The sequence below is a fragment of the Neomonachus schauinslandi genome, chromosome 15, assembly GCF_002201575.2.
Source record: "Neomonachus schauinslandi chromosome 15, ASM220157v2, whole genome shotgun sequence".
NCBI lineage: Eukaryota > Metazoa > Chordata > Mammalia > Carnivora > Phocidae > Neomonachus > Neomonachus schauinslandi.
The window spans coordinates 28,773,299-28,799,963 of record NC_058417.1 but is presented as its reverse complement, the minus strand read 5'-3'; the positions used below and the strand labels follow the sequence as shown (position 1 = coordinate 28,799,963).

The 26,665-nt window shown below is 42.7% G+C and overlaps 1 protein-coding gene across 1 annotated transcript; it reads right to left on the bottom strand.

Moving 5' to 3' along the window:
* Positions 1 to 408: 408 nt before the first annotated feature.
* On the bottom strand, positions 409 to 18,186 carry COIL (coilin). The gene is made up of 7 exons (XM_044921495.1): positions 17,939 to 18,186; positions 9,872 to 10,982; positions 9,662 to 9,748; positions 9,185 to 9,232; positions 6,174 to 6,243; positions 2,834 to 2,922; positions 409 to 1,359 (listed from the first exon to the last, which is right to left on the bottom strand). Exons 1-7 carry the CDS (start codon positions 18,181 to 18,183, stop codon positions 1,276 to 1,278), a joined length of 1,734 nt encoding a protein of 577 aa, XP_044777430.1. The 5' UTR covers positions 18,184 to 18,186; the 3' UTR covers positions 409 to 1,275.
* Positions 18,187 to 26,665: the final 8,479 nt, after the last annotated feature.

Sequence of the window (26,665 nt, the reverse complement as noted above, 5' to 3'; positions counted from 1 at the left end):
TAAGCGTCCGCCTTTGGCTCAGGTCATGATCCCAGGGTCCTGGGATCAAGCCCCGCATCAGCACTGGGCTTCCTGCTCAGCAGGGAGTCTGCTTCTCCCTCCCCCACTCTCCCTGCTTGTGTTCCCTCTCTCGCTGTCTGTCAAATAAATAAAATCTTTAAAGAAAAAAATCAATAAATCCCCATCTGATACACATCAATGTCATGCAGGTTAAAAGTTGACAGCATCACCGGCCCAACAGCTCCTAGATCTGATGAATCTCATTGGACTAAACTGTGTAACACCAGACTCTTCAGTCAAAACAAAACTTCCTCCCCAGAACATTTCTATCTCTCGCGTTATTGTGAAACAAGACAGCAATTTGCAATACTCAACTAAACATGATGACTCAGCATGGAAGTTTAGTTCAATATGGTTTTATTTAAAAATCTGCGAAGCTGAAGGAGGAACCTGATCTTTTGTTAAAAGGAAGCAATTTTCACAGTATAGATTTAGCCATTTTAGCTTTGTGTTGAATAATAACAGAAACTGAAGTTTCTGTTCAGTCCTCACTCAGCCAGGTGCTTGGGATCTTGTAGCAAGATAACACGTTCCCTGGTCTGAACTCATAGGAGATCCCCTCACCCAGGTGGAACACCAGTTCATCCCAGGCAAACAAACGAGGTCTTATTTTCACTGCTCTACACAGGGCTCTGAAAATCCTCAATTTTAAAGTTGAGAAAAATGTGAAAGGATTCCTTAACTCATTGCCTGCAACAAACCCAGCTACTTTTTAATTCTTGACAGTTACAATTATAAAATACTTGCAATTTATAAGATGTTCCATATTTAATGGAACAACCCGAATGTTAAAAAATTAGGTCAAGTAACATGCTTTCATGTTTTAAAACGTTACTTAATAAAACTTACAAAGACAAGATATGCAGCATTTTCTTGTACTTGGTGTTATAAACTCCTACTGACGATGGCTACTTGATGGTCAAAAAATAAATAAAAAAGAGAAGAAACCATATATACTGATATGTAACAATGCCTGGAGGGAATGTCATGTTTTAAATTTTGTTACTGGAATTAAGCCTGGAAGAAGAAAAAAAAAAAGATCTACAAAAAGCAACACCCATGTTATTTTAAATGATGAGGTAGATTTTTTCCTATGCAGTAAAGTGAACAAAAAAATGCATACAACTTTCAAATCTTTTTTTTTTTTTTAAAGTTCAGATTATAGTCACTTTCACCAACAAGACATTCATAAACTATGAGGTGGAGAGGTCATCCTCAAGCAGGCTCTGTACTTGGTATGGTACTTGGAGAATCAACAATCAATCTTGGATCAATCAGCTCTCTCCAAAAAACAGTGATCTGAGGAAAAACACAAAATATTTGGTTTAGAGGCTTCATTTGGACATCACACAGGTTTCAGTCGGTTATAAACTTCAGTCAAGTAAATTTCCATTTGTGCAGAATGGTTGAAGACCTGGAATGATCTGAGTCCCAGTAAGCTGAATTCAATTAAGGTAAAAGAACTGTTTACCTAGAATGCGACTACACTTTACATTAAACACATTTCACCTTTCCTTCATTTCCAGCAAGGGTAGGGATGGGCTGGGCTGGGTTGTGGGGCAGCTGGTTACCCAGGGTCAATAGGATTTGCTCAACAGGACCCTGTGGCTCAGCGGCCCACAGACTCTTCACAGGCAGATGTGGCCCTTAAGGGTTATCAGTGGACTCCGTATGCTCGGTTGCACAGCTCTATCCTGTACGGCCTAAAACTAGGAGGCGGTTCATGTTTTACCAAGAGCGAACAAATGCTAACAACTCGGCCATGTGGACGAACCATGAGGGCCATCTAGTGTCAGAGAACGGTAGCTCTGCTTCAAGCCCCAGTTTAATAAAGCCTAGAGAGGAGTCCAAGGTTAATTTTCCAATGTAGTTTCCAAGAATACATTTCAACAAAAAAGTGAAGAGGCATACGTTGCAAATAAAGAAGTTCAGGAGACTTGGCCAAATCTGTTGATCCTACCATAGACCCTAAAAATGTGTTTTTGGAATAAATCCCTAAGAGTGTCATCTATCCTAAAGACAAAGGAAAACAGTCTGGTTAGGGTTTCTACAAGTTTACATTTCTAAAATGTGAGTTTGCAATACTGAAAGTTACAGAATAATATCCATAACATTTCAAATATAAACACCTTAAGAGGAAGCATTTTCTTAAATATAAATTCTATTTAGTTTAATGCTAGCATAGCCTTGTCAGCAACTCTGGAAGTCTGGCTGCCTAAAAGCTCTAAACCAGATATTTCCTAAAATGGCAATTTAAGGATTTAAACAGAAGTCAAAAGACAGAATCATGGTAACATCTGGGAGATAGCAGTGACTGCAAGGAGACATGATGGAGATTTCCAGGGGGGCTGTTAACGTTCTGCTTCTTGACCCAGGTGCGGGTGACATGGGTATGTTCATTTATGACAATCCTTCAAGCTATATACTATACATACTTTTCTCAATGTATATATCAATAAAGTTTTTAAAAACGCTACTCTTCTCTACTGAAGCCCTTACATAACTATGTTTTTATGCAACTCTACAGTCTTCAATCAGACTTCGTTATTCGTGCACCTCGTCATGTAGGCTCTTTGAGATCCAAGATGGCACCCTAACCTGGCACTGGGCACTGAAACTGCCACCCTGTAGGCAGACCAGAGATCCCAGGGCCAAGATCTTTTATGACTTTAATATAGGCAGTTCAGGAAGCCTCAATGTCACCTTCCAGACCGCCAGCAGCCAGTCGAGAGAACAGACGACCAAGCGACCCCAAGAAGAGAAGCGCGCCTACCCTCTTCTCCTGCGTCACAGCATACTCCACTACCTCAGTTCCATTTTCGTTGTGATAAACCAAATCAAATTTCCCAGGTTCTTTCATGGCTGAAACCAGACGGTAGGAAGGAGAGACAATAAGTCATTTCCCAGTAGTGAAAATGTTCCTCTACAGGGAATTTATATCATTAGAAAAACAACCACAAACAAATTGTCCATTGATGTGGAGGCTGGGTACACACATGAAAGCATGGAGTGCTCAGTGACAGGAGACCCTTAGAAAACGCTGTAACAGCAGACGAGAGCTTCTTGGCCATTTATCAGAGACAATCTCTCCTTCATCAAAAAAAGAAATGAGCTTGATACACTGTTATCAGTACTCTCAGAAAAGATTATGTGTAACCATTAGATAATCCAAAAGATAATTGATATGTTCCAGCCGGGAAAGGTAATCTGAAACTGCAAAATTTGTCTATCTTGCTCTGTCCTCAGAAATTAAACATACTTACTACTTGGTAATACAGCAGTCCTCGCTTTGTATGGTAGTGCGGGGTCATAAAAATGACCATGTAGGCTGAAATTATGTAGAACAATCTGAATAATCAACCGGGAAAATTATGATGGTCCCGTGACATTTTAAAAATTGTCGAAACATTAAAACCTCTACTGTACTGAGAGATGAAAAGTAGCAAAACTAATACTTATTTAGTACACTGTAATCTAAACCACCAGAAAGACAGAATTAGTGTTCTATTTCTTTGTTAAGAAACTTATCCAGGCACCTGGCTGGCTCAGTCGGTAGAGCATACGACTCTAGATCTTGGGATCGTGAGTTCAAGCCCCGCTTTGGGTGTAGAGAGGACACAAAAATAAAAAAATCGTTTGTTTGGTTTTTTTTTAAAGATTTTATTTTTTTATTTGACAGAGAGAAAGACAGTGAGAGAGGGAACACAAGCAGGGGGAGCGGGAGAGGGAGAAGCAGGCTTCCCGCTGAGCAGGAGCCCAATGCAGGGCTTGATCCCAGGGCCCTGGGACCATGACCTGAGCCGAAGGCAGACGCTTAACGACTGAGCCACCCAGGCGCCCCTAAAAATAAAAATCTTAAAAAAAAGAAAAGAATATGCTATTATCAAGGGTGGTCTGAACAGTGCTCGCCTTCCTGTCACATAACGACACCGAGTGAGAATCTTTTCTACACCTTGCAGAAGCAGCAGGCTCCTGTCTAAGTGTGCATCAGCTTTCAGTATTTTATCCTTCGAGCTCTTAACATCATCATGAAATAGCTCTTAGAGCTTCTTTGCTTCTTTTTTGCAACTGTGTGACGTTTTTGCTGATGTCACTTTGGGGACCTCTTCATCCCTTCTGTCACCACCATCCTTCCTCATTTATGTCAAGAAGTTCCCATGAGGGCGCCTGGGTGGCTCAGTTGGTTAAGCGACTGCCTTCGGCTCAGGTCATGATCCTGGAGTCCCGGGATCGAGTCCCACGTCAGGCTCCCTGCTCAGCAGGGAGTCTGCCTCTCTCTCTGACCCTCCCCACTCTCATGCTCTCTATCTCATTCTCTCTCTCAAATAAATAAATAAAATCTTAAAAAAAAAAAAGAAATATGTTTAAAAAAAAAAAAGAAGTTCCCATGAACTGCAGTGCCAACATCCCCACGATCAGCTGTTTCTTCTGACCCCACTTCACTTGAATTCCACTTGGATGTCACCTCTAGGATCATCACTTTTTGTTTCTTTGTTGTACTTTCAGCCTTGTTGACCAATTCCCTACCTCAACGTCCATTTTTGTAAAATGCCATGTGGGTTTATCCCTGAGAGTCAAGGAGGCAGCACAAGTACACGCATTGCATGTGGAGTAACAGACGCACAGGGACCAATCACCGGGAGACCTGGAAGTGACATGACTGGTCTCTGACCGTGATGTGCACCTGTTATTGACATAGTCATCTGTGGACCGAAAAGCTAGCAGTTATTCACAGCTAACAGCAGCCCTAATGTCATTGGGAACTAGTGTTATTTAACCAAACCATGGTAACTAAAGGTCCTACAGATATATGTATCAGAACCATGCAAAGCGAGGACTACCTGAATTTCTATTAGTGAACAGATAAAGCCACTTCAAGATGCTCCAAAGAAGAAAAGTTCCAGTTGGATGCTCTCACTGCCAATCACCTGACAAGCAGTGATCAGGCTGTATCCATGGAATCTGACCATGGACAAACTTCTCTGTCCACCGTTCCTAGGAAGGGAGATTTCTTCAAATAAAACCTAATCACAAGAAAGCTGGAAAACCAATTTAAGTTATATCTAATCATTTACTTAACATTTTAATTGCCTTAGGGCCTACTAAGAAAAAGGGATCTCAGGCGCCTGGGTGGCTCAGTTGGTTAAGCGACTGCCTTCGGCTCAGGTCATGATCCTGGAGTCCCGGGATCGAGTCCCGCATCGGGCTCCCTGCTCGGCAGGGAGTCTGCTTCTCCCTCTGACCCTCACCCCTCTCATGTGCTCTCTCTCATTCTCTCTCAAATAAATAAATAAAATCTTTAAAAAAGAAAAAGGGATCTCCCCTGCTCTCTGGCCAGGGACCCCTACAACACAACCCAAGTGAAGCCATATACAGTAAAAGCTCTCTTATTCCCGGATTTTAGAACCAATAATAGGTGAGATGAATCAGGGATAAAGCAGGGAAGCATTTGAAATAATATGTGAGAGTAGGCATGCACATATACTTCATTTTATTTTGACTTCACACACAAAAGTATGTTTTTTAAAAGAAACCAATTCTTTTAAAATAGAGCTGAGTAGGTCTTAGGAGCCTGCTGATTAGAGTTATCTTTCTTTTATAAACCATATACTTAATATATGTCTGCAATTTCTACAATTACAAGTTCTGAGTTTTTTTTTAAAGGGATGCAAGAATGCAAACACTAGCAAGGCAGTCTAAGTTCAGAATCTTCCTAGATTTTTACCAGATTCCTCCCAATCTCTTTTGGCAGATCCATAATTCAATAAATTTCTTAGTTACACTCTTGGGTCAGCATTCAATCTGGGTTTCATAGAAATAATTCTTTTTGCAATCAGTGCTCATCAGTTTATGTCATTTTTATGAAATTACATAATTACAGGAATAAGAACAACTTGCCTAACAGCTTTGGAAACAACTCCAACAACCCTCAGTGGACATACACCTCCCCTAGAGGGAGCGCGGGTCCCCAGAGCTGCTCTGTGCCCACAGGGGTAGGGGAGAGTTGGTCACAGAGGCCAAGGCAGAGAGCAGCTCCTGGGTATAAAAGCTATTTAGAAACCAACGTAGATATGAAGAGCCTAAATTTTCAAATTCTTTTCTAGAAGACTCACCAGGTAAGGATGAAAGAATTTCTATATCTACTTGCTGGGTCTCTGGATTGTGGCTTAGTATTTTTCCTTCCTTTCAAAAATAAAAGTCCAAGTCAAAAACCAACATGTGAAACATTGAGAATATACTAAAACCACTGAATTATACACTTTAAAACAATTAAAATGGTGAATTTTACATTATATAAATTTTCTCTCAATACTAAAACTTTTTTTGGGGCGCCTGGGTGGCTCAGTCATTAAGCGTCTGCCTTCGGCTCCGGTCATGATCCCAGGGTCCTGGGATCGAGCCCCGCATCGGGCTCTCTGCTCGGCGGGAAGCCTGCTTCACCCTCTTCCATTCCCCCCTGCTTGTGTTCCCTCTCTCGCTGTCTCTCTCTCTGTCAAAATAAATAAATAAAATCTTTAAAAAAAAAAAAAATACTAAAGCTTTTTTTAGGGGCACCTGTGTGGCTCAGTTGGTTAAGTGTCTGCCTTCGGCTCAGGTCATAATCCCAGGGTCCTGCATCGGGCTCCCTGCTCAGCAGGGAGTCTGCTTCTCCTTCTCTCTCTCTGCCCCCCTCACCCCCCACTTATGCTCTCTCTCTCTCAAATAAATAAAGTCTTAAAAAAATTTTTTTAGGGGTGCCTAGGTGGCTTAGTCATTGAGCGTCTGCCTTTGGCTCAGGTCATGATCCCAGGACCCCAGGATCGAGCCCCACATAGGGCTCCTTGCTCAGCAGGAAGCCTGCTTCTCCCTCTCCCGCTCCCCCTGCTTGTGTTCCCTCTCTCGCTGCCTCTCTCTGTCAAATAAATAAAATCTTTATAAAAAAAATTTTTTTTAAATAAATCAACCTGTAGGAGAAATAAAACTCCCACACCTCAAGCCAGTATTTTCCCTGGTCTAAATCATCCCAGAGGCAAGTACCACACAACTAGGGACAGCCCCTATAGCCCAAAGCCTGCTAATTCTTCAAACTAGCCAATCCTAAACTACCTCCCCCATCCTGCCTTGCCAATCCCACGGAAACCCCAAAAAAGGCCCTGGCACAGGCTTTCTCCTCACTCCTGCTTCTGCCTCCGAATGACGTCCCCCAGGGACGCTTTCCCCCAGGGGCCCGCATGATATGCATTCCCTGCTCCCTCGGGAAATGTAAGTAAGAAATTCTTTCTTCATTGCACTGACTTCTGCGGTGTCGCTCAGTCTCCTCCATCGATTAAAATCCCGCAGGTAGGTGCGTACATGTGAGACAGGGTCGGAGTGGAGGAGACTACGTTCTTTGAAGACAGATTTGACTTCTGAAGACAAGCTTCAGGAATAAAGCCAGTGATCAAGCTAGATAGCAGCACTTGAGGTCAAAGCAAAAATTGGGACTGATTTTCACTCTGCAAATAGTTTTGAAAATAATTTCCAGAAAGTTCTAAAAATACCGGGAAAGTAAGCAAATAGCATTCCAGGCTAATAACTGTGATGACCAACATTGATTTAATATGCATTTTTTTAAAAAATAAGTATCACCTAGACTTATAATTTGTAGAGGCTGTAGGACATATGAATTCTGTATTTATCTATCTCCCCATATATCACAGAATTAAAGTCCTTATCTACCGTAAGGTGACAAAACATCCCAGTTTGCCCAAGAAAGGTCCATTTATATTTCCTTCCAGGATAGTTATTAATATAATATTAATCCTTTTCATTCACAAGCATCCTGCTTTAGATGATAACTTATATGTCACCTATAATAAAGGGCTAAGATGAAAAATGTGATAAAATACCAATTACCTACAACTGACCTACCAAACCCCTTTCATGAACTGATTCTTCTTCTAGTCTGCTTTTGAGGAAAGGTTCTTACCAGGATTTTAAAAGTCTTCCAAGGTTTAAAAAAAAAAAAAAAAGTCTTCCAAGGTATCAACTCAGATTAAATCAAATCTCCTTGTACTTTCTCTGTATTACTGTGTTAACATTATCAATCATTTTTTTTTTAAAGATTTTTTATTTATTTGAGAGAGAGAGAATGAGAGAGAGAGAACACATGAGAGGGGGGAGGGTCAGAGGGAGAAGCAGGCTCCCTGCTGAGCAGGGAGCCCGATGCGGGACTCGATCCAGGGACTCCAGGATCATGACCTGAGCCGAAGGCAGTCGCTTAACCAACTGAGCCACCCAGGCGCCCTATCAATCATTTTTTAAATGGACTTATATTCCATATATTACATCGAAATAAGAAATTATGCATTTTAACAAAATTTTGAATGGGTGAAAAAGGGAAAGAAACATGTGATTCCGTAATCCCACTGGAGTTAAGCTTTTATTGAACTATGATAAAGCTCATACCAACGTGAAGTCCCACACAGATGTTTAGTGAATAAATTCTAAGGATGATATTTGTGAATTACCTGTGGTTAATGGATAATGCAAAAGGGGCCATGTTAGACCGTAAGAATCTGCAGTAATTCACAATTATATAAAATAGATTCCTATGATGAAAATAATCAAATTTTCTGGCTGAGAGCTATTTATTATTTCCTTTCAAAGTTTAGGATCCTGGGGGAGTGGCATTCAAATAAGCTTGCAAATGTCTAAGCTGGTTTAGAAGAAAATAACTTAAAAAAATTAAACCTCGTCATTGTCCTACATTCATCCCCAAGTATAAGGAAAACAACACTGGGGGACTCCACAGTGATATTATTAAAAAGTTTACATTTTGGGACGCCTGGGTGGCTCAGTCGGTTAAGCGTCTGCCTTCAGCTCAGGTCATGATCCCAGGGTCCTGGGATCGAGTCCCGCATTGGGCTCCCTGCTCCGCGGGGAGCCTGCTTCTCCCTCTGCCTCTGCCTCTCTCTCTCTCTATCTCTCATGAATAAATAAATAAAATCTTAAAAAAAAAAAGTTTACATTTTGATAATGTTCCCATTTTCTACTTTACAACATTATTTACTCCAAAAAAGCAAAATTATCCATATTAGCAGTACTAAATACGACTTTAGCTTCTTCAAAATACTAACAGTTAGTTTTAAATAAAAAGCCTTACCTTATAGTCAGAGACATCAGGAGAATAATCGGACGTTAGTTCCAAAAGCTACAAAAGAAGAAAGAGCCCACAAATACACAAACTCTGCGGTTCCTCTCCTCTGCCCCTGAGAAAATGTGCCGGGTTGGGGCGCCCACCCCACCACTCTGGGGGCCCTACCATGAACCTATGGCAAAACAGGGGTTCCAGTGGGAAAGGTTTCTTTGGTTTGGGGGAGGATGTTGGGGGGTGGCTGGTGATATGTAGAGCCTTTTTTATTGAGTACTTGCTATGTTCCAGACATTGGGCTAAGCCATTTTTATTCATTCACGAAATAGTAAGTAGGCACCTAATATGTGCCAGGCATGAGAACAGGACAGATATGATCTGGAAAGGTCTACATACATATACATACATAATCCTGAGCTGCTAATGAGTAAGTTTATTTGGAGGGAGGATAATCTTTTTTGTTGTAATTGTTGTGGTTTTAAAATATACCTTAAATGCAATCTTTTCTCCAACTTGAGGAGCAGCTGCTAACAGTGGTAACAAACCGTAGTCCTTCTTGTGTGTCTCTACTGGATTCTGAAAAACAGCATTAGTCATGGGACTCTGTTAATGGTGAAAAAAAGCGAACCCGTGACCCCCACTCCAGACACACCCCGTGGGAGAAGGGGAAGAGGTACGCTCAGGAGAAATCATACTTGCCTGGATAATAGTAGATGAGTTCGTGACCATTTCATTTAATTGCTGGTGCTTCTGATATTCGGCGTTTCTATTTAACACCAAGGAAACGGCCTGCCCTCGGCCTCGGCCTCTCCCCCGCATCCCCCGCCCCCTAGACCCCCTCCAAGAAAGAAGGTCCTCTCCTCTCCCCCAACCTCTTCCCAAACTGGCGGGGAGAGTCACGTTGGGAGGAGGGGCAGGAGGGGCGGGTCTGGCACCGTTGGCTTCAGAATGCTTCCACGGGGCAGCGCCAGGAGTCTGGGAGCAGGGCCCCGGGCCCGGACAGCCTCGTCCTGCAAAGAGGCCTACTGGCTTCAGGAACCCGGCAGCGCGCTCTGGGGTGCTCTTGGACACCGTGCACTGGTCGTCTGACTCTGAGCTAGAGTCTGAACTAGAAGACGATGTTCTGGTTGTCTTGCCCTTGACAGCGGTAGAGTTAAAGCCAGTTTTGGCGGCCACTTTGTTTGCAGCTGTGTTTTTGGTAGAGGGTCCCTCCTTTGATGACTCAGTTGATACCTTCTCTGAGGAATTTCTGACCTCCAAGATGACATGGCTGAGACCATCGCTGGTTGATTCATGGTAAGACTCGGACTCTGAGGAGGAAATGGGACTCTCTTTTGTACTAATGCCCGGGCCACCTTTCCTTTTGGCTTTGACCAGGCTGTTTCTAGCAGGTGAGCCTTTCGGAGGACCACAGTTCGGGGCGGCCCAGTCCTTCACTGTCTGTGCTTTGGAAGACCTGGAGTTCTTTGTCCGCTTTTTATATTCACATTTCTCCTTTCTCTTTGGTGATTTTCTCTTGGTTTGTTCGTCATCACCATCCACTACACTACACATGGCTTTGTTTTTCCTCTTGCTTTTTTTCCTCACACTCAGATCTATGACAGCTTTTGGTTCTAGATCCAAGGTCTTATCATTATTATTCTCTTGCTTCTTCCAATGCTTCTTTGAATTTTTGTAATCTAGTTCAGTTTCTTCACCCTCCTCCAACTTAAATGCCCTCTTCTTTGCTTTTTTAGGTAATAAATGACTATCATCACCATTCTTGATGGTCACGGTGTTCTCAGCAGCTGCTCTCTCTTCTAATTTAACTCTATCAAAACAACAAGAGAAAAAGCCGCAGTGAGTAATTCATAAGCACGTCTCCAGGACACAGTTATATACTGGGATGGTTGTATATTATCATTGCCACTAGGCAATGAAAAAATGTCAAATCACTTAAGGACAAAAGACTCTTTTTGACAAAATGGCCTATATGGTATCACTTACGGTCAACTTTCAAATGACTAGTTTTATTTATTGTGTATCTACTGCATCCCAAATATTTTCTAGACCTTTTCTCTAATCTAAATGCCACCATGAAGTAGATATCCTTCATTTTAAAATAGATCACAAAATTACAGTTCAGACATGTAACCCGCCCAAGATCCACAGCTGATAAGCAGTAGAAATGGGATTCAAACCGCCGTTTGTCTAACTTCAAAGTTCACGATCTTTCCACTCTATTAGACTGCCTATCCCAAATGGTGATAATGCAGAGTATCCATTTTTGTTTTTAAATGTGGGCTGCTTTTTCTTAAAATCAGATTTTACTTTTATTCTGTTGAAATTTAGGAAAAAATGCTCTAACAAGTTATGTCCTCTGGGATAGTGACAAGCCATCGTAAAATTCAATTCTGTGATTATTTATTTTATGTATCAACTTGACTGGGCCGTGGGTGCCCAGAGATTTGGTTAAACACTGTTCTGGGTTTGTCTATGAAGGTGTTTCTAGATGAGATTAACATTTGAATTGGTACACTAAGTCAAACAGATTGCCCAACCCAATGTGAGTGGGCCTCACCCAATCCACGGAAGGCCTGAATGGAATTCCCTCTCTCTGCCCAACTGTCTGAGCTGGGACCTCAGCCTTCTCCTGCCTTCAGACTCAAACTAGGACTGGAACTTACACCATCAACACCCTGGATCTCAAGCCTTCGGACTTGGACTGCAACCATATCATTGGTTCTCCTGGGTCTCCAGCTTGCTAACGATGGATCTTGGGACCTCTCAGCCTCCATAATCTCATGAGCCAATTCCTTATAACAAGTTCATATCTATATATATACACATCTATTATCGCCATTGTTTCTGTTTCTCTGGAGAACCCTAACACACTCCATCCAAAATTGTTATCATAGTAAAGAAATTCTGTTGTTCCGTGAACTGGCAACAGCTAATTCTGTTTTTTGTGCAGTCCAATGATGGACTGTCCCCAGTGTCAAGTACATAGCGGGTGCTTAAAATTGCCTGCTAAAAACAGACATTATACTTTTAATACATTTATATCCAGCTATATATTTCATCAAGTTTTTTTAGTGACCACAGAAAGATTAGATAATCATATTTGAAAAAAAAAGTATAATTGGGGAATAAGAAGATACAGGCATTTAAAAACAATTTTTTATGGGATAGTAATCCTGTGATTTATCACAATGTGGTAGCTGAAAAAAAATCCACAATTATTCTTCAGAATACACAAATACACAGACGCATAAAAATCAAAGTAAAATCAAAGCTACTGATATCAGGATAAAGACAGAAATAAAAGTCTGCAAGATCAAGGATTTAATTTATAAAAACACATTACTCTCTATTCCCAGGATGGACCTCAGCATCTAGCAGCAAGGAAGTAATTCTCAAATGGGCAAAAAGTAGGTTGGCATCCTGTGAACCTAAGAACTACTGGGGAACTTGCTGTATATTGGATTGTCCCTTGACATTCTTGATAAATTGGTTTTACTTCTAGCAATGTTATGATTCAAGCTTCAATCCTGAGGCAACCAGTTAGGACCAAATTTCCCATCAAACTTTGAAAATGGTTGCAAGACTCTCCGTTCAGTCCTGTGGTTTACTAAATCACTGGAACACAGCACCTGCTGCCATTCAGAGGAGGCTCCAACACCTTCACGCTTTCAAAACCCCGCCCTTGGCATCACCTCACCTATTCTGAAGATGTCGGATCTGTGGATATTGGCTTAAAGGTCCTGTGATTGTTACAGCCTCACTCACTCTCTGCTGTTCCTGGGGAGAATCATTTCCGTTTGGAACACAGTAAGATTGAGAGACAAACTGCCATCCAGAGGATAAGAAATGGTTCATTAGGGGGCGCCTGGGTGGCTCAGTTGGTTAAGCGACTGCCTTCGGCTCAGGTCATGATCCTGGAGTCCCTGGATCGAGTCCCGCATCGGGCTCCCTGCTCGGCAGGGAGCCTGCTTCTGCCTCTGACCCTCCCCCCTCTCATGTGCTCTCTCTCTCTCTCATTCTCTCTGTCTCAAATAAATAAATAAAATCTTTAAAAAAAAAAAAAAAAAGAAATGGTTCATTAGGGTCTGCTGAGTTACCATTCCTTTCAGGGTGTACACTTTCCCTGGGAATGTCCTTCATTTCTCTTCCTGTATCACAGATAACAAATGTAGCCGTCCCTGTACGAAGAGAAGTGAATTAACTATGTAAGCGGTGCCTGGGTGGCTCAGTCGTTAAGCGTCTGCCTTCGGCTCAGGTCATGATCCCAGGGTCCTGGGATCGAGCCCCACGTCGGGCTCCCTGCTCCGCGGGGAGCCTGCTTCTCCCTCCCCTACTCCCCCTCCTTGTGTTCCTGCTCTCTCTATCTCTCTCTCTTTGTCAAGTAAATAAAATCTTAAAAAAAAAAAAAGAGAATTACCTATGTAATTAGCAATAAAAGAGATTTAATTCCAAGAAGTTTTTAAAACAGACTCTTCAATGTTCAGGCAAACTCTTTGCAGGGCAAGCTGGGTGGTATTATCAAAATGCGAAGCACTCCCTTTATTTATTTTTTTAAGATTTATTTATGAGAGAGAGAGAGAGAGAGAGAGAGCATGCGCCCAAGCAGGTGGGGGGAGGGGCAGAGGGAGAGAATCTTTAAGCAGACTCCCCACTGAGCGCGGAGCCCAATTCAGGGCTCAATCTCACAACCCATGAAATCACGACCTAAGCAGAGACCAAGAGTCTGACACTCAACCGACTGAGCCACCCAGGCACCCCAAAATGCAGGGCGCTCCCTTTAAATGTGCAATTTCATTTCTAGGATTCTATCGTACAGAAATACAGCCACACCCAGCTGCACAGCCTGATACCCCAAACCCACTGCCTGCCAAGGCCAAAGTGACTGGATTCAAATCCTTCTTCTCCCACTTTAAGTAGAATTTTTAAATAGTACCTCAACCTTTCTCATTTGTAAAACTGGGGACAGTGATAATAATTACAACACTCAGATGAGCTACCATCTATGTTTACAGCAGTGCCAGACTCAGAGCAAGTACTCTCCAAATGCTAACTCTAATTTTTATTAATACAATAATTGTTAGTCCAGTGAGGACAGGAGTTGGCGGGTTTTTAATAATTTGTCCCACCAAATGGAGGTGAAATCCAACAAGGAGAATGAAAAGGTAGAGGTGCACCCTCTCTGTGTCCCCTCAGTTCCCTGCAGCCTCCCTCCTGCCTGGCTGCTGCATTATCACCTTCAGAGAGGTTAAGGTACTTGACCAAGGGAACACAGCTAATGAGTCATGATTCAAACCTAGGGTTCTGACTCCAGACCTTGAACTCTTAATCACTCTGCTCTCCTACCTTTCACACAATACTGAACAAAAGTAACTCATATATTGTTGGCATAAATACAGACCTGTACAACTTTTTTGGAGGCCAATTTGACAGTACTTACCAAATTTTAAAATCTGACCCCAAAGTACCTATTCTAGGAACGTATCCTGCTGAACCACTGCCCAAGTACACAAGGCCGTACAAGGATGCTCGCTACAGCGGTATGTACCAGTGAAACACAAAACAACCGTCATGGGGAGGGGCTGGCTGGCTGGCTCAGTTGATGGAGTGTGTGACTTTTGATCTCAGGGTTGTGTTTGGGCCCCATGCTGGATGCAGAGATTACTTAAAAACAAAATCTTAAAACAAAACAAAACAAAACGCCATGGTCTAAATGTTTGGGTCCCTGTTAAATTCGTATGTTGAAACCCTAACCGCCAAGGTGATGGAATTAGGAGGTGGGGACTTTGGAAGGTGCTTAGGTCATGACGGTGGAACCCTCACGAACCAGATTCGTGCTCCTATAAAAGAGACCCTATAGCCCTCCTTAGTCCCTTCCACAGTGAGGGCACAGTGAGAAGATGCCATCTATGAACCAGAAAGCAAGCCTCACCAGACACTGAATCTGCTGGCACCTTGATCTTGGACTCCCCGCCTCTAGAACTGTGAGAAATAAATTCCTGTTGTTTATAAGCTACCCAGTTTATGGTATTTTTATCACAGCAGCCCAAATGAACGAAGATAACAACCTAAAAGGTCCATTTGTAAGAGGATGGTTAAAGAAATTGACATGGTCATGTAAAAGAATACTACATGGCATTTAAAAAGAATGATGCAGGGCGCCTGGGTGGCTCAGATGGTTAAGCGTCTGCCTTTGGCTCAGGTCATGATCCCAGGGGTCTTGCGTTGGGCTCCCTGCTCAGCGGGGAGCCTGCTTCTTCCTCTCCCCCTGCCCCTCCCCCTGCTTATTCCCTCCATCTCTCGCTTGCAAAAATAAAAAAATTAAAAAAAAGAATGATGTACATCACATACTATATACACTCAAATGAAAGATACCCATGATGTTAGGTAAAAAAGTGAGGTGCAGACAGTATGTTTATTATGATATGTGTATTTAAAAAAGTATAAGTATATATGTTTGCATGTGTATGGAAAAAATCTGGGAAGACAGAGCCCAAACTAAACTGAGGATACTTCCAGAGAGTAGGGTGTGGGAAGAGTATGTAGAAGAGAAATAAGGGACTTTTTACCTTGAATTATTTTGAAATATAAGGTGTTTTTTTTTTGTCTGTCAGAGCAGAAAAAGATTCTGGGGGCTTGAGAGAGTGGGCTGTGAGGAAATGGCCATGGGGAAATGGCCTCTCAAGCTTCCTACCACCTGGCTCCACCCTTCCTCATTAGACTTCTCTCAGTACTCCCAGCCATCCCTACAGAATCCTTCTGCAGTCAGACTTACCTCTTCACCAAGTCAGTCTAGCTTTTGCCTCTACAACTCTCCTGGGCCATCTAACATTTCCATTTCTAACATGTCCATCAAAGAACTGCGAAAGTCCCTGACCATTTGTGTTCCATGATGATCTCTCCCTTCTCAATCATCCTCTGCACTTAGCAGCACACCATAGTATAATTATCCAGGCTGATGGCCTGCATCACACAAGAAGGTAATCTACAGAAGCATGAAACTAGTTATTTTGGTCCACTCCAACAATACTAGGAACCTCTAAGAAAAGAGACTATGCTTTCTTCTGTAGCTCCAAAGAAAGGTGAATCTATTGGAAGACAGAATGATTGAAAACCGGCAACCACAAAAATATACAAAATTTTGGGGCGCCTGGGTGGCTCGGTCGTTAAGCGTCTGCCTTCGGCTCAGGCCATGATCCCAGGGTCCTGGGATCGAGTCCCGCATCGGGCTCCCTGCTCCACAGGAAGCCTGCTTCTCCCTCTCCCACTCCCCCTGCTTGTGTTCCCTCGCTCGCTGTGTCTCTCTCTGTCAAATAAATAAATAAAATCTTAAAAAAAAATATACAAAATTTTTCCAAATTCAGTTTTTTCCTAAGGTCTGCCCCATTTACCACTGAAGCCAGCTGCAGAGGTATTTCTTACCACACCACAATTATGCATTTGAAGTGTTTAGGAGAAATTCTGCCTGCCACTGTGCTGTATTTATTTCCTATAACAGCTGTCATGGGTTGCTTTTGACATTAACTTCATTATAAAGAGTATAATTCCCAGATAATTCATTAATTGAGGTATAACTGCAGTTAGTGAGCAGCAAGTTATTAATTCATTAGGCAGGGGATAGTTCAGAAAGTAAACTTAATAGGAGGGGAGGCAGTCCTTGCAATTGAATTGTAATATTTAAGTAGTCCCTGAATTGCAGAAATAATGGAGAGCCATTACACTGAAAGAAAAAGGAAAAAGAACTCTTTTTGAAATTTGGACCATTTCAAATTGTCTTTAGAAACAGCTAAACACATTCTTAACAAATCACAGCATTCCAGATTTTAAGAGACACACATACACAAAGATGTAGTTATTAATCCAAACTGAATTCCCTGATGTTCTGAAGAAATCTCATGAAATCTGACATGTTCTAAGGAACAGAATATTCAACAAAGAGCAAGCAGAGGAAGTAGCCTGGTTCGTAACTCTAGAATTTTTTCATTGTAGCTGAGCCTGAAAAGAAGCCCTGAATAAATTAGTCAAAAAACCCAAACTGATACGATCATGTCTTACCCTTTTATTGAGACAAATCAACCACACACGGGCAATTCATACCACAACTGCTCCTTGATACTCATCTCAGTACCATTTTTTTAATTTCCAAAAGCATATTTAAAACTATTTTATTTCTCAATTCACAACCCAAAAGGTCCCAAACACCTATTTAAAAGAACCACAAAACACCCACGTTAGGACAAGAATGACACCGTAAGTCTGAGGATCTCGCAGGAGCACTAAGGCAGGACGAACCACACGCTTTGAAGAAAACGCGACTGTTCCTGTTTGCCTGGGGCCCCTGCACCTGACCTTGAGAGCCGCCAGGGGAAGGCCGGGTCTCAGGCACCTCTGCATCGAGCGCACTCCACAGCGTCTCGCTAAGTGAGTGCCCGCTAAATCAGGGCGGAAAGAAACACAGGCCCGGCTCACGCACAGGATCAGGGTCTTTCCAAGTCTGGTCCACCAATCACCTAGCTCAGAAGCACTCCGGGGAAGGATGCTCCTCACCCTGCGGCTTCCTGAGCCCCAAGCCTGCCTAGACCAATCAGCATCTCCTGGGTTCACAAACGCGCAGCTTGACAGCCCCACCCCACGCCCACCCCCACTCCCCACCCCACACCCCACACCCACGCGCGGCCTCCGAGGGCCGAGGCGCCCCGGGCGTGCGCAGGCGCGTCCGCAGCCCGCCGCCCTCGCCGCCACCCCCGACCCCGCCGCAGCGCGCACCTGAGGCAGTCGTTGTCTCGTACCAAGCGCGCGCTCTCGGCTGGGGGCAAGAGCCCCCCCTCCAAGTAGAGGCCCAGGAGGGCCCCAGAACTGAAGCCGAAGCGCTGGCGGATGAGACTAATGAGATCCGTGACCACTCGGCATCTGTTCAAGTCGACAAGAAGCCAGAAGGCCGTGCAGTGCGGGGTAGCCGGCGGCGGGTAATCAAATTGAAGCCGTAGCCTAACCGTCTCGGAGGCCGCCATCTTGCCCGATGCTCAACGGAAGCCGAGAGACACCACAGGGCTACCGAGAGGCGTGCTCGGCGGCCCGCCCCCTGAGGCCTTTTAACGTATGCCCCCTATTGGCTCCAAGTGGCTACTACAGGCTCCGTGACGGGCAAGAACGCCGAGCGGGGTTGATTCGATTCCATTCTGTTCATGACGGGGCTAGGGAAGAGTGTAAGTGAATTCCTTTCCCGCTGAGCACTGCGCAGGGTCCGAATTTAGGCAGATCTCTGGATAAACATGCACTTCTCAGTAGTTGTCTTCTAAGATAGTTGCTTTTACACGGAAAAGAATTTCAAAAAACACTAACTCCCAATACATTTTTTTTTAAAGATTTTACTTATTTATTTGACAGAGAGAGACACAGCGAGCGAGGGAACACAAGCAGGGGGAGTGGGAGAGGGAGAAGCAGGCTTCCCGCTGAGCAGGGAGCCCTATGTGGGGCTTGATCCCAGGACCCTGAGCCGAAGGCAGATGCTTAATGACTGAGCCACCCAGGCGCCCCCCAATACATTTAATTGACAGAATTTTTCATTGTAAAGAGTTGGAAAAGATACAATTCCCAGTGTGTTGTAAATATCCACGTTTTAAAATAAAACCGTTAGGGACGCCTGGGTGGCTCAGTTGTTCAGCGTCTGCCTTTGGCTCAGGTCATGATCCTGGGGTCCTGGGATGGAGCCCCGCGTCGGGCTTCCTGCTCAGCGGGAAGCCTGCTTCTCCCTCTGCCCCTCCCCCTGCTTGTGTTCCCTCTCTCGCTGTGTGTCTCTCTGTCAAATAAATAAATAAAATCTAAAAATAAAATAAAATAAAAATAAAACCATTAATCAGAGCTTTACATGTGCCTCCTGGAATTTAGAGACCTGAGCAATATAATACCTACCACCATCCATATTTTAAAATATAAAAATAAGCCCTCTTATTAGCCACTATTACTATTAGCTAAGTAAATGATAAATTGTACATCATTTAAATTTCCATTCTCTCACATAGTATATTAATTCCTTTAGTTTTCAAGACAAAGATATGAATTATAAACTATTAGTATTCCCATGTTGAAGAATTTTTTAAAAGTTCAGAGAGATGGGCGCCCGGGTGGCTCAGTCGTTAAGCGTCTGCCTTCGGCTCGGGTCATGATCCCAGGGTCCTGGCATTGAGCCCCACGTCAGGCTCCCTGCTCAGCGGGAAGCCTGCTTCTCCCTCTCCCTCTACTGCTCCCCCTGCTTGTACTCTCTCACACTCTCTGTTGAATAAATAAATAAAATCTTAAAAAAGAAAGAAAGAAAGAGCATACCAATATCTAAGAGAAAGGAGTTAATCCCAATAGAATGAAGCTGTTCTCAAGTTCAGGGCATTACTAGATTTTATGTATCAGTGATTGCTGTCATGTGCATTATTTACCGTAGAATGTACTACATTTTTCCCTAAAGTTAATGTAAATTTAATAATACTGGGTAGAAACGAATAACCAAGTATAGTAGGTGCCAGTGAGGCTATATGGATGGAACAGGAGAGAGAGAAACACGCTTCTTTTGGGAGAACAGAAAGTGCAATCACATTCTCAGACAATCAGTTTTAGGAAGAAGTTCAAGTGAAAGGAGTTGTATAACTTGATTTTCTTAAAACTGTGCGTGCCCTTTTCTCCTTAGAAAGTGTTTGGGTACTCTTCAGGACTGACTTACCCCCAGTGTGAAGACTGCTACTCCAAAAGTAGAAAGTTACCTAAGCAGCAGGTGGCTTTTAAGTACTTGCCTGCCTATTCTTGTTTCCTTCCTGGAGATTCCTGAAATGCCACATTCCCTTTACTATGGGGACCTAGAGTGATGACAAAGGATTGATTCTAAATTGTAAATCTGGATGGGAGTCTGCTTCTCCCTCTGACCCTCCCCCTTCTCATGCTCTCTTTCTCTCTCTCTCTCATTCTCTCTCTCGGAAAGAAAAAAAAAAAAAAAGACTGGGTGGTAGGTACCTAATTCTGTGTGTTTATCTGTATTTTGCAATGTTCATGACTGCAAAAATTTATAGACAGGACCTATTCTTTTGTCAAATAACCCTTTAAAAACTTCTAAAGGGCCGTTTGACAACATTTGTCTAAACCATAAATTCATGTACCCTTTTTTTTTCATGTACTCTTTGACCTAGCAATTGCATATTTAGGCATTCATTTATCCTAGAGATAAATACTATGAGCAAAGACTCCTGTACCATGTTTCCTAAAACGTTGAAAAAGCAAGTAACAAGAAACAAAGTAAATACCCATCAACAGATATTTAATTGAATAAAATTAGTGTACATCCAACAGTTGTATAGAATTCCACTGTATCAAAATTTATGCAATTAAATCCCTATTGAGGTAGTTCCAAATATACTGCCATGGAAATGTGCCTAGGGTATAATGAAAGAAAAGAGAAGGAGCAGAGCAGTGTATGTTTTATGCTTCTATTTGCTTTCCTTTTTATTATTTTATTATTATTATTTTTTAAGATTTTATTTATTTGCGAGAGAGAGAATGAGAGACAGAGAGCATGAGAGGGAGGAGGGTCAGAGGGAGAAGCAGACTCCCTGCTGAGCAGGGAGCCCGACGTGGGACTCGATCCCGGGACTCCAGGATCATGACCTGAGCCGAAGGCAGTCGCTTAACCAACTGAGCCACCCAGGCGCCCTTGCTTTCCTTTTTAAAATTAAGGGGTTTTTTTGTTTTTGTTTTCTTTTAGGGGCACCTGGGTGCTCAGTCAGTTAAACGTCTGATTCTTTTTTTTTTTTTTAAGACTTTATTTATTTATTTGAGAGAGAGAGAGTGAGCACGAGAGGGGGTAGCGGGAGAGGAAGAAGCAGACTCCCCGCTGAGCAGGGAGCCTGATGCGGGACTCGATCCCGGGACTCCAGGATCATGACCTGAGCTGAAGGCAGTCGCCCAACCAACTGAGCCACCCAGGCGCCCAACATCTGATTCTTTTTTTTTTAAAAAGATTTTATTTATTTATTTGACAGAGAGAGACACAGCGAGCGAGGGAACACAAGCAGTGGGAGTGGGAGAGGGAGAAGCAGGCTTCCCGCGGAGCAGGGAGCCCGATGCGGGACTCGATCCCAGGACCCTGGGATCATGACCTGAGCCGAAGGCAGTCGCCCAACCAACTGAGCCACCCAGGCGCCCCTCCAACATCTGATTCTTGATATCAGGGTCATGAGTTCAAGCCCCACATTGAGGAGGAGCCTACTTTAAATAAGCGAATGAATGAATATTAGATTAAGCATGTTTAAATTAAGGTTTCTTTTTTTTAAAAAAAGCTTTTATTTATTTATTTGACAGAGACAGCAAGAGAGCACAAGCAGGGGGAGCAGCAGAGGGAGAGGGAGAAGCAGATTCCCCGCTGAGCAGGGAGCCCTATGCAGGGCTCGGTCCCAGGACCCTGGGATCATGACCTGAGCCACCCAGGCGCCCCTAAATTAGTTTTTTTAATATGAGTTAATTATAGATGCACATGCAGTTTTAGAAAATAATCCAGAGAGATCCCATGTACCCTTCACCCAATTTCCCCCAGTGATAACCAGGATATTGACATTGATACAGTCAAAACACAGAACAGTTCCATTATCACAATGATCTTCCCTATTGTTGTTACAGCCACCATGATGCTTTCCATTTCTGTGATTTTGTCATTTCAAGAATGTTATATGAGTGAAATCATAAAGTATGTAACCTTTTGGTATTGGCTTTTTTTCTCCTCAGCATAACTCTCTGGAAATTCATTCAGGTTGTTGTGTGTATCCATAGTTTGTTCCTTATTATTGCTGAACAGTATCCCGTGGCGTGGGTGAACCACTGTTTGTTTAACCATTTGCATCGAAGACCTGTTGGTCGTGTTCAAGGCCATTTGAGTTGTTTCCAGTTTGGAGCTATTACAAATAAAGCTGCTATAAACATTCATTGACAGGTTTTTATGTAAACATAAGACTTTATTTCTCTGGGATAAATGTCCAGGAGTACAATTGCTGGGTCGTATGATAGTTGCATGTTTAGTTTAGTTTTTTTGTCTTTTTTTTAAAGATTTTATTTATTTGAGAGAGAGCACAAGGAGGGGGGCACGCAGAGGGAGGGGGAGAAGAAGACTCCCCGCTGAGCAGGGAGCTCAACTTGTGGCTCGATCCCAGGACCCCAGGATCACGACCTGAGCCCAAAGGAGACGCCTAACTGACTGAGCCACCCAGGCGCCCCTTGCATGTTTAGTTTTTTAAGAAATTGCTGAACTGTTTGCCAGAGTAACTGTACCATTTTGCATTCCCACTTGCAATGTATGAAGTAATCCAATGTCTTCATAAGGGTTATTAGCAGAGATCAATTTTATCTGAGTGACCCATCTGTATGGCAGGGCAAATACCTAATTACCAAACATCTACTCTTCTTCTTATGGCTCTTATCCTTTTCTCTGAAGTCCCAGACCCCTACCCCTTTCTCCTTAGTTCAGGATGACATATGTACTTCATTTTGCTTGTCTTTGAATTTCCATGTCTATGTGGGTTCTCCATATGTATGCTATTACATTTGGTTTTCTCCTGTATTATATCAGTTTGATTCTTAGTCCAGCTAGAAAGCCATTTGAGAGGGCAGGAATTCTTGCTCCCCGAAAGAACCTTTGTCCAAAATCAGTTGACAGGCCTATTTCTGTGTTCTCTGTTTGGTTCTGTTGATTTATGTGTCTATTCCTCTACCAATACTGCACAGTCTCTTTCTTCCTTTCTTTTCTTTTTGTCTTTCTTTCTTTCTAGAGAGGGGGGAGGGGCAGAGGGAGAGGAAGAGAGAATCCCAAGCAAGCTCCATGCCCAGCACAGAGCCCTACATGGGGCTAGATGTCACAACCCTGAGATCATGACCTGAGGTGAAATCAAGAGTCAGACGCTTAGCCGACTGAGCCAGCCAGGTGCCCCTATCACACAGTCTTTTTAAATTTTTTTAAAGTTTGTTTTTTTTTAATAATCTCTACACCCAATGTGGGGCTCAAACTCATTACCCCAAGATCAAGAGTTTCATGCTCTTCTGACTGAGCCAGCCAGGCGCTCTACCAATACCACACAGTCTTGATCTCCAGTGGTAGATATACAATAAATTTTAAAATTGGGTAGACAAGGGGCGCCTGGGTGGCTCAGTTGGTTAAGCGACTGCCTTCGGCTCAGGTCATGATCCTGGAGTCCCGGGATCGAGTCCCACATCGGGCTCCCTGTTCAGCAGGGAGTCTGCTTCTCCCTCTGACCCTCCCCCCTCTTATGTGCTCTCTCTCTCTCTCTCACTCTCTCAAATAAATGAATAAATAAAATCTTTAAAAAAATAAAATAAAATTGGGTAGACAAATCTACCCACTTTATTTACGCTTTATTCTAATTGCTTTAGCGATTCTAGTGCCTTTGCCTTTCCTTATAAATTTTAGAATAATCTTCATCTATATCTACAAAAATCTTGTTGAGGTTTTTATAGGAATGGTGTTAAACCTATATATCAATTCAAGAATAATTGTCATGCTTACTATGTTGAATCTTCCAATCCATGAACACATTATGTCTCTCCATTTATATAGATCTTTGATTTCTGTCATTAGCATTGTGTGGTTTTCTGCATAGAAACCCTATACATTTGTCGTTAGATTTACACCTGTCTTTCTTTCTAGCAGTTGTAAATGGTATTGTGTTTTTAATTTTGATGTCCATGTGTTCTCTAATATATGGAAATATGATTTATTTTTATATGTTTATCTTGTGTCCCATGACCTTACTGAACTAAATTATTATTTTTAAAGATTTTATTTTTAAGTAACCTCTACACCTGACGTGGGGCTTGAACTTACAACCCTGAGATCAAGAGCTGTATGCTCTACTAACTGAGCCAGCCGGGTACCCCTGAACTAACTTATTAATCCTAAGAGAGTTTTTGGCATATGTTGATTCCTTGGGATTCTCTATGAAGGCAATCATGTCATCTGCAAATAGGGACAGTTTTATTTCTTCCTTTCCAATCTGTATGCCTTTTCTTTCTTTTTCTTGCCTTCTTGTGCTGGCTAGAAGTTCTAGTACTATACTGAATAAGAGTGGAGGGAGTGGGTATCCTTGCCTCATTCCCAATCTTAGGGGAAAACATTCCATTTTTCTCCATTAAGTTTATGTTTGCTGTAGATTTTTGTAAATGTTCTCTATGAAGGTGAAAAAGTTCTCCTCCATTGTTATCTTCTGAAAGTTTTTATCATAAATGGATGTTTAATTTTGTCAAATGCTTTTTCTGCCTTGATTTATATGATTATATGATTTTATCCTGTTACTATGATGGATCACATTGGTTGATTTTTTTAAAAAGATATTATTTATTTATTTGTCAGAGAGAGAGAGAGAGCGAGAGCACAAGCAGGGAGAATGGCAGGCAGAGGGAGAAGCAGTCTCCCCACTGAGCAAGGAGCCTGCCCAGTGTGGGACTCAATTCCAGGAGCCACCCAGGTATCCCTGATTTTTGAATATTGAACCAGCCTTACATTCTTAAATAAATTCCATTTGGGTATGGCAAATAAATTCCTTTTATGTAATGCTAAGAAAGAAAGAAAAGAAAGAGAGAAAAAGAAAGAACAGACTCAATATGGAGTAACTTGCCCCCACAGCAAGCTAAAGCTTAATTGCAGAAATGTGACCTTTATTTTTTTTAAAGATCTTATTATTTTTTAAGATTATTATTTTTATTTTTTTTAAGATTTTATTTATTTATTTGAGAGAGAGGGAGAGTGAGAGAGAGAGCACACAGCAGGGAGAGGGGCAGAAGGAGAGGGAGAAGCAGGTTCCCCTCCAAGCAGGACCCCTGAGATTATGACCTGAGCCGAAGGCAGTCGCTCAACCGACCGAGCCACCCAGGCGCCCCGTATTTTATTTTTTTAACACACCTACCAAAACATACAACATTACTGTTATTTCAGGAAATTACCTTACGCCCCTTCCCCTTGTCAGTGTCTGCCCTTTTTCCTGGTGGGGCAACCATAGTTTGTAGTTGATGTTTACACCACTGTTTTTGTTTGTTTGTTTTTAAGTAGGCTCTACCCCCAGTGCGTAGTCCAATGTGGGGCTTGAACTCAAACTCTTGAAATCAAGACCTGAACAGAGGTCAAGTTAAACACCCAACCAAATGAGCCATCCAGGGGCCCCATACACCATTGTTTATTAGGCAATACCCTGGCTCTTACCTGTATCCCCATCACCTGTACTGAATAAGCCCACCCCATGATTTAAAGTTGGAGCGCCTGGGTGGCTCAGTCAGTTGAGAGTCTGGCTCTTGATTTCTGCTCAGGTCATGATCTCAGGGTCGTGAGATCCAGCCCCGAGTGGGGCTCCCTGCTCAGTGGGGATTCTACTTGAGATTCTCTCTCCCTCCCCCTCTCCCGCTGCCCCTTCCCCTGCTTGCTCTCTCTCTCTCTCCCTCAAATAAATAAATCTTAAAAAAAATAAAAGTCTACATTTGTAGACTTTCATACAAGAGGATCACTTCTATTTTATCTTAGAGAAATAATCCCAAAAAAACTATACGGAAAATATATTTACTATAGTGTTATTTTTGCAATGAAAACACGAAACCCTGAAAGTCTAGCTCTAGTGGAATGATTAAGAGTATTTGAAGCTCTGGTGACACAGACCAACTTGGATGCTTTAGATAGGAAAAACTTTGACAATGTTTTTGACATAGTTATTTCTGTTTAACTAAGGGTGTAACCTGTATGTATATTTTTCAAATGTTCCTTTAGAAGAGGCTTATCCCCAGTACCCTCGTTATGACATTTAACACATTCCAGGACCAACCCAAGCTAAAGCTTAAGAGAACCTGCTTGCCTACTTCTTTTCTCTGGCCCAAATCTCAGTGCCCTTGCCCTTCACCGGCAGGACTGTCATTTCATAAGGTTGCAGATAAAAACATCTGTTCATTTATGAGAGTCAGGAGGAGAGGGATACAGAGGGGAACAGGAAAAGGAGTCATTATCACATGGGCTTTGTTTTTCTGTTTCATTTTCTATCATATGCACTTTTTGAAATAGAGTATTCAGCAATAACCTGACCCTCACACTGTCCTTGTATTATCTTGTGTCCTAGTTCTACAAGGTGAGTTATTCAGTATATCCTAAGGGGGGGGGGGGGAAGACCGTTAGACACACACACACCCCTCTACCATTCATTTCCTCCCTTCTCCTACCCAAACCTACAATTCCCTCTTTAAAATGACTGTTGTGGGGGCACCTGGGTGGTATAGTCTGTTAAGCGTCTGCCTTCAGCTCAGGTCATGATCCCGGGGTCCTGGGATCGAGCCCTACAGAGGGCTCCCCGCTCAGCAGGGAGTCTGCTTCTCCCTCTCCACCCTGCTTGTGTTCACTCTCTCTCTCTCTCAAATAAAATATATTTTTTTAAAAAAAGGACTGTTGTGAAGACAATGTTAACACAGAATTATGTGAAT

What these genes read in the sequence shown, in the direction of transcription:
- COIL (XM_044921495.1), bottom strand. Translation starts at nt 18,183, where the DNA reads ATGGCGGCCTCCGAGACGGTTAGGCTACGGCTTCAATTTGATTACCCG. An exon ending in CGAGACAACGACTGCCTCAG is followed by an intron (nt 10,983 to 17,938) that starts GTGCGCGCTGCG and finishes TTGTTTTGATAG; the next exon opens with AGTTAAATTAGAAGAGAGAG. An exon ending in ACTCATCTACTATTATCCAG is followed by an intron (nt 9,749 to 9,871) that starts GCAAGTATGATT and finishes GCTGTTTTTCAG; the next exon opens with AATCCAGTAGAGACACACAA.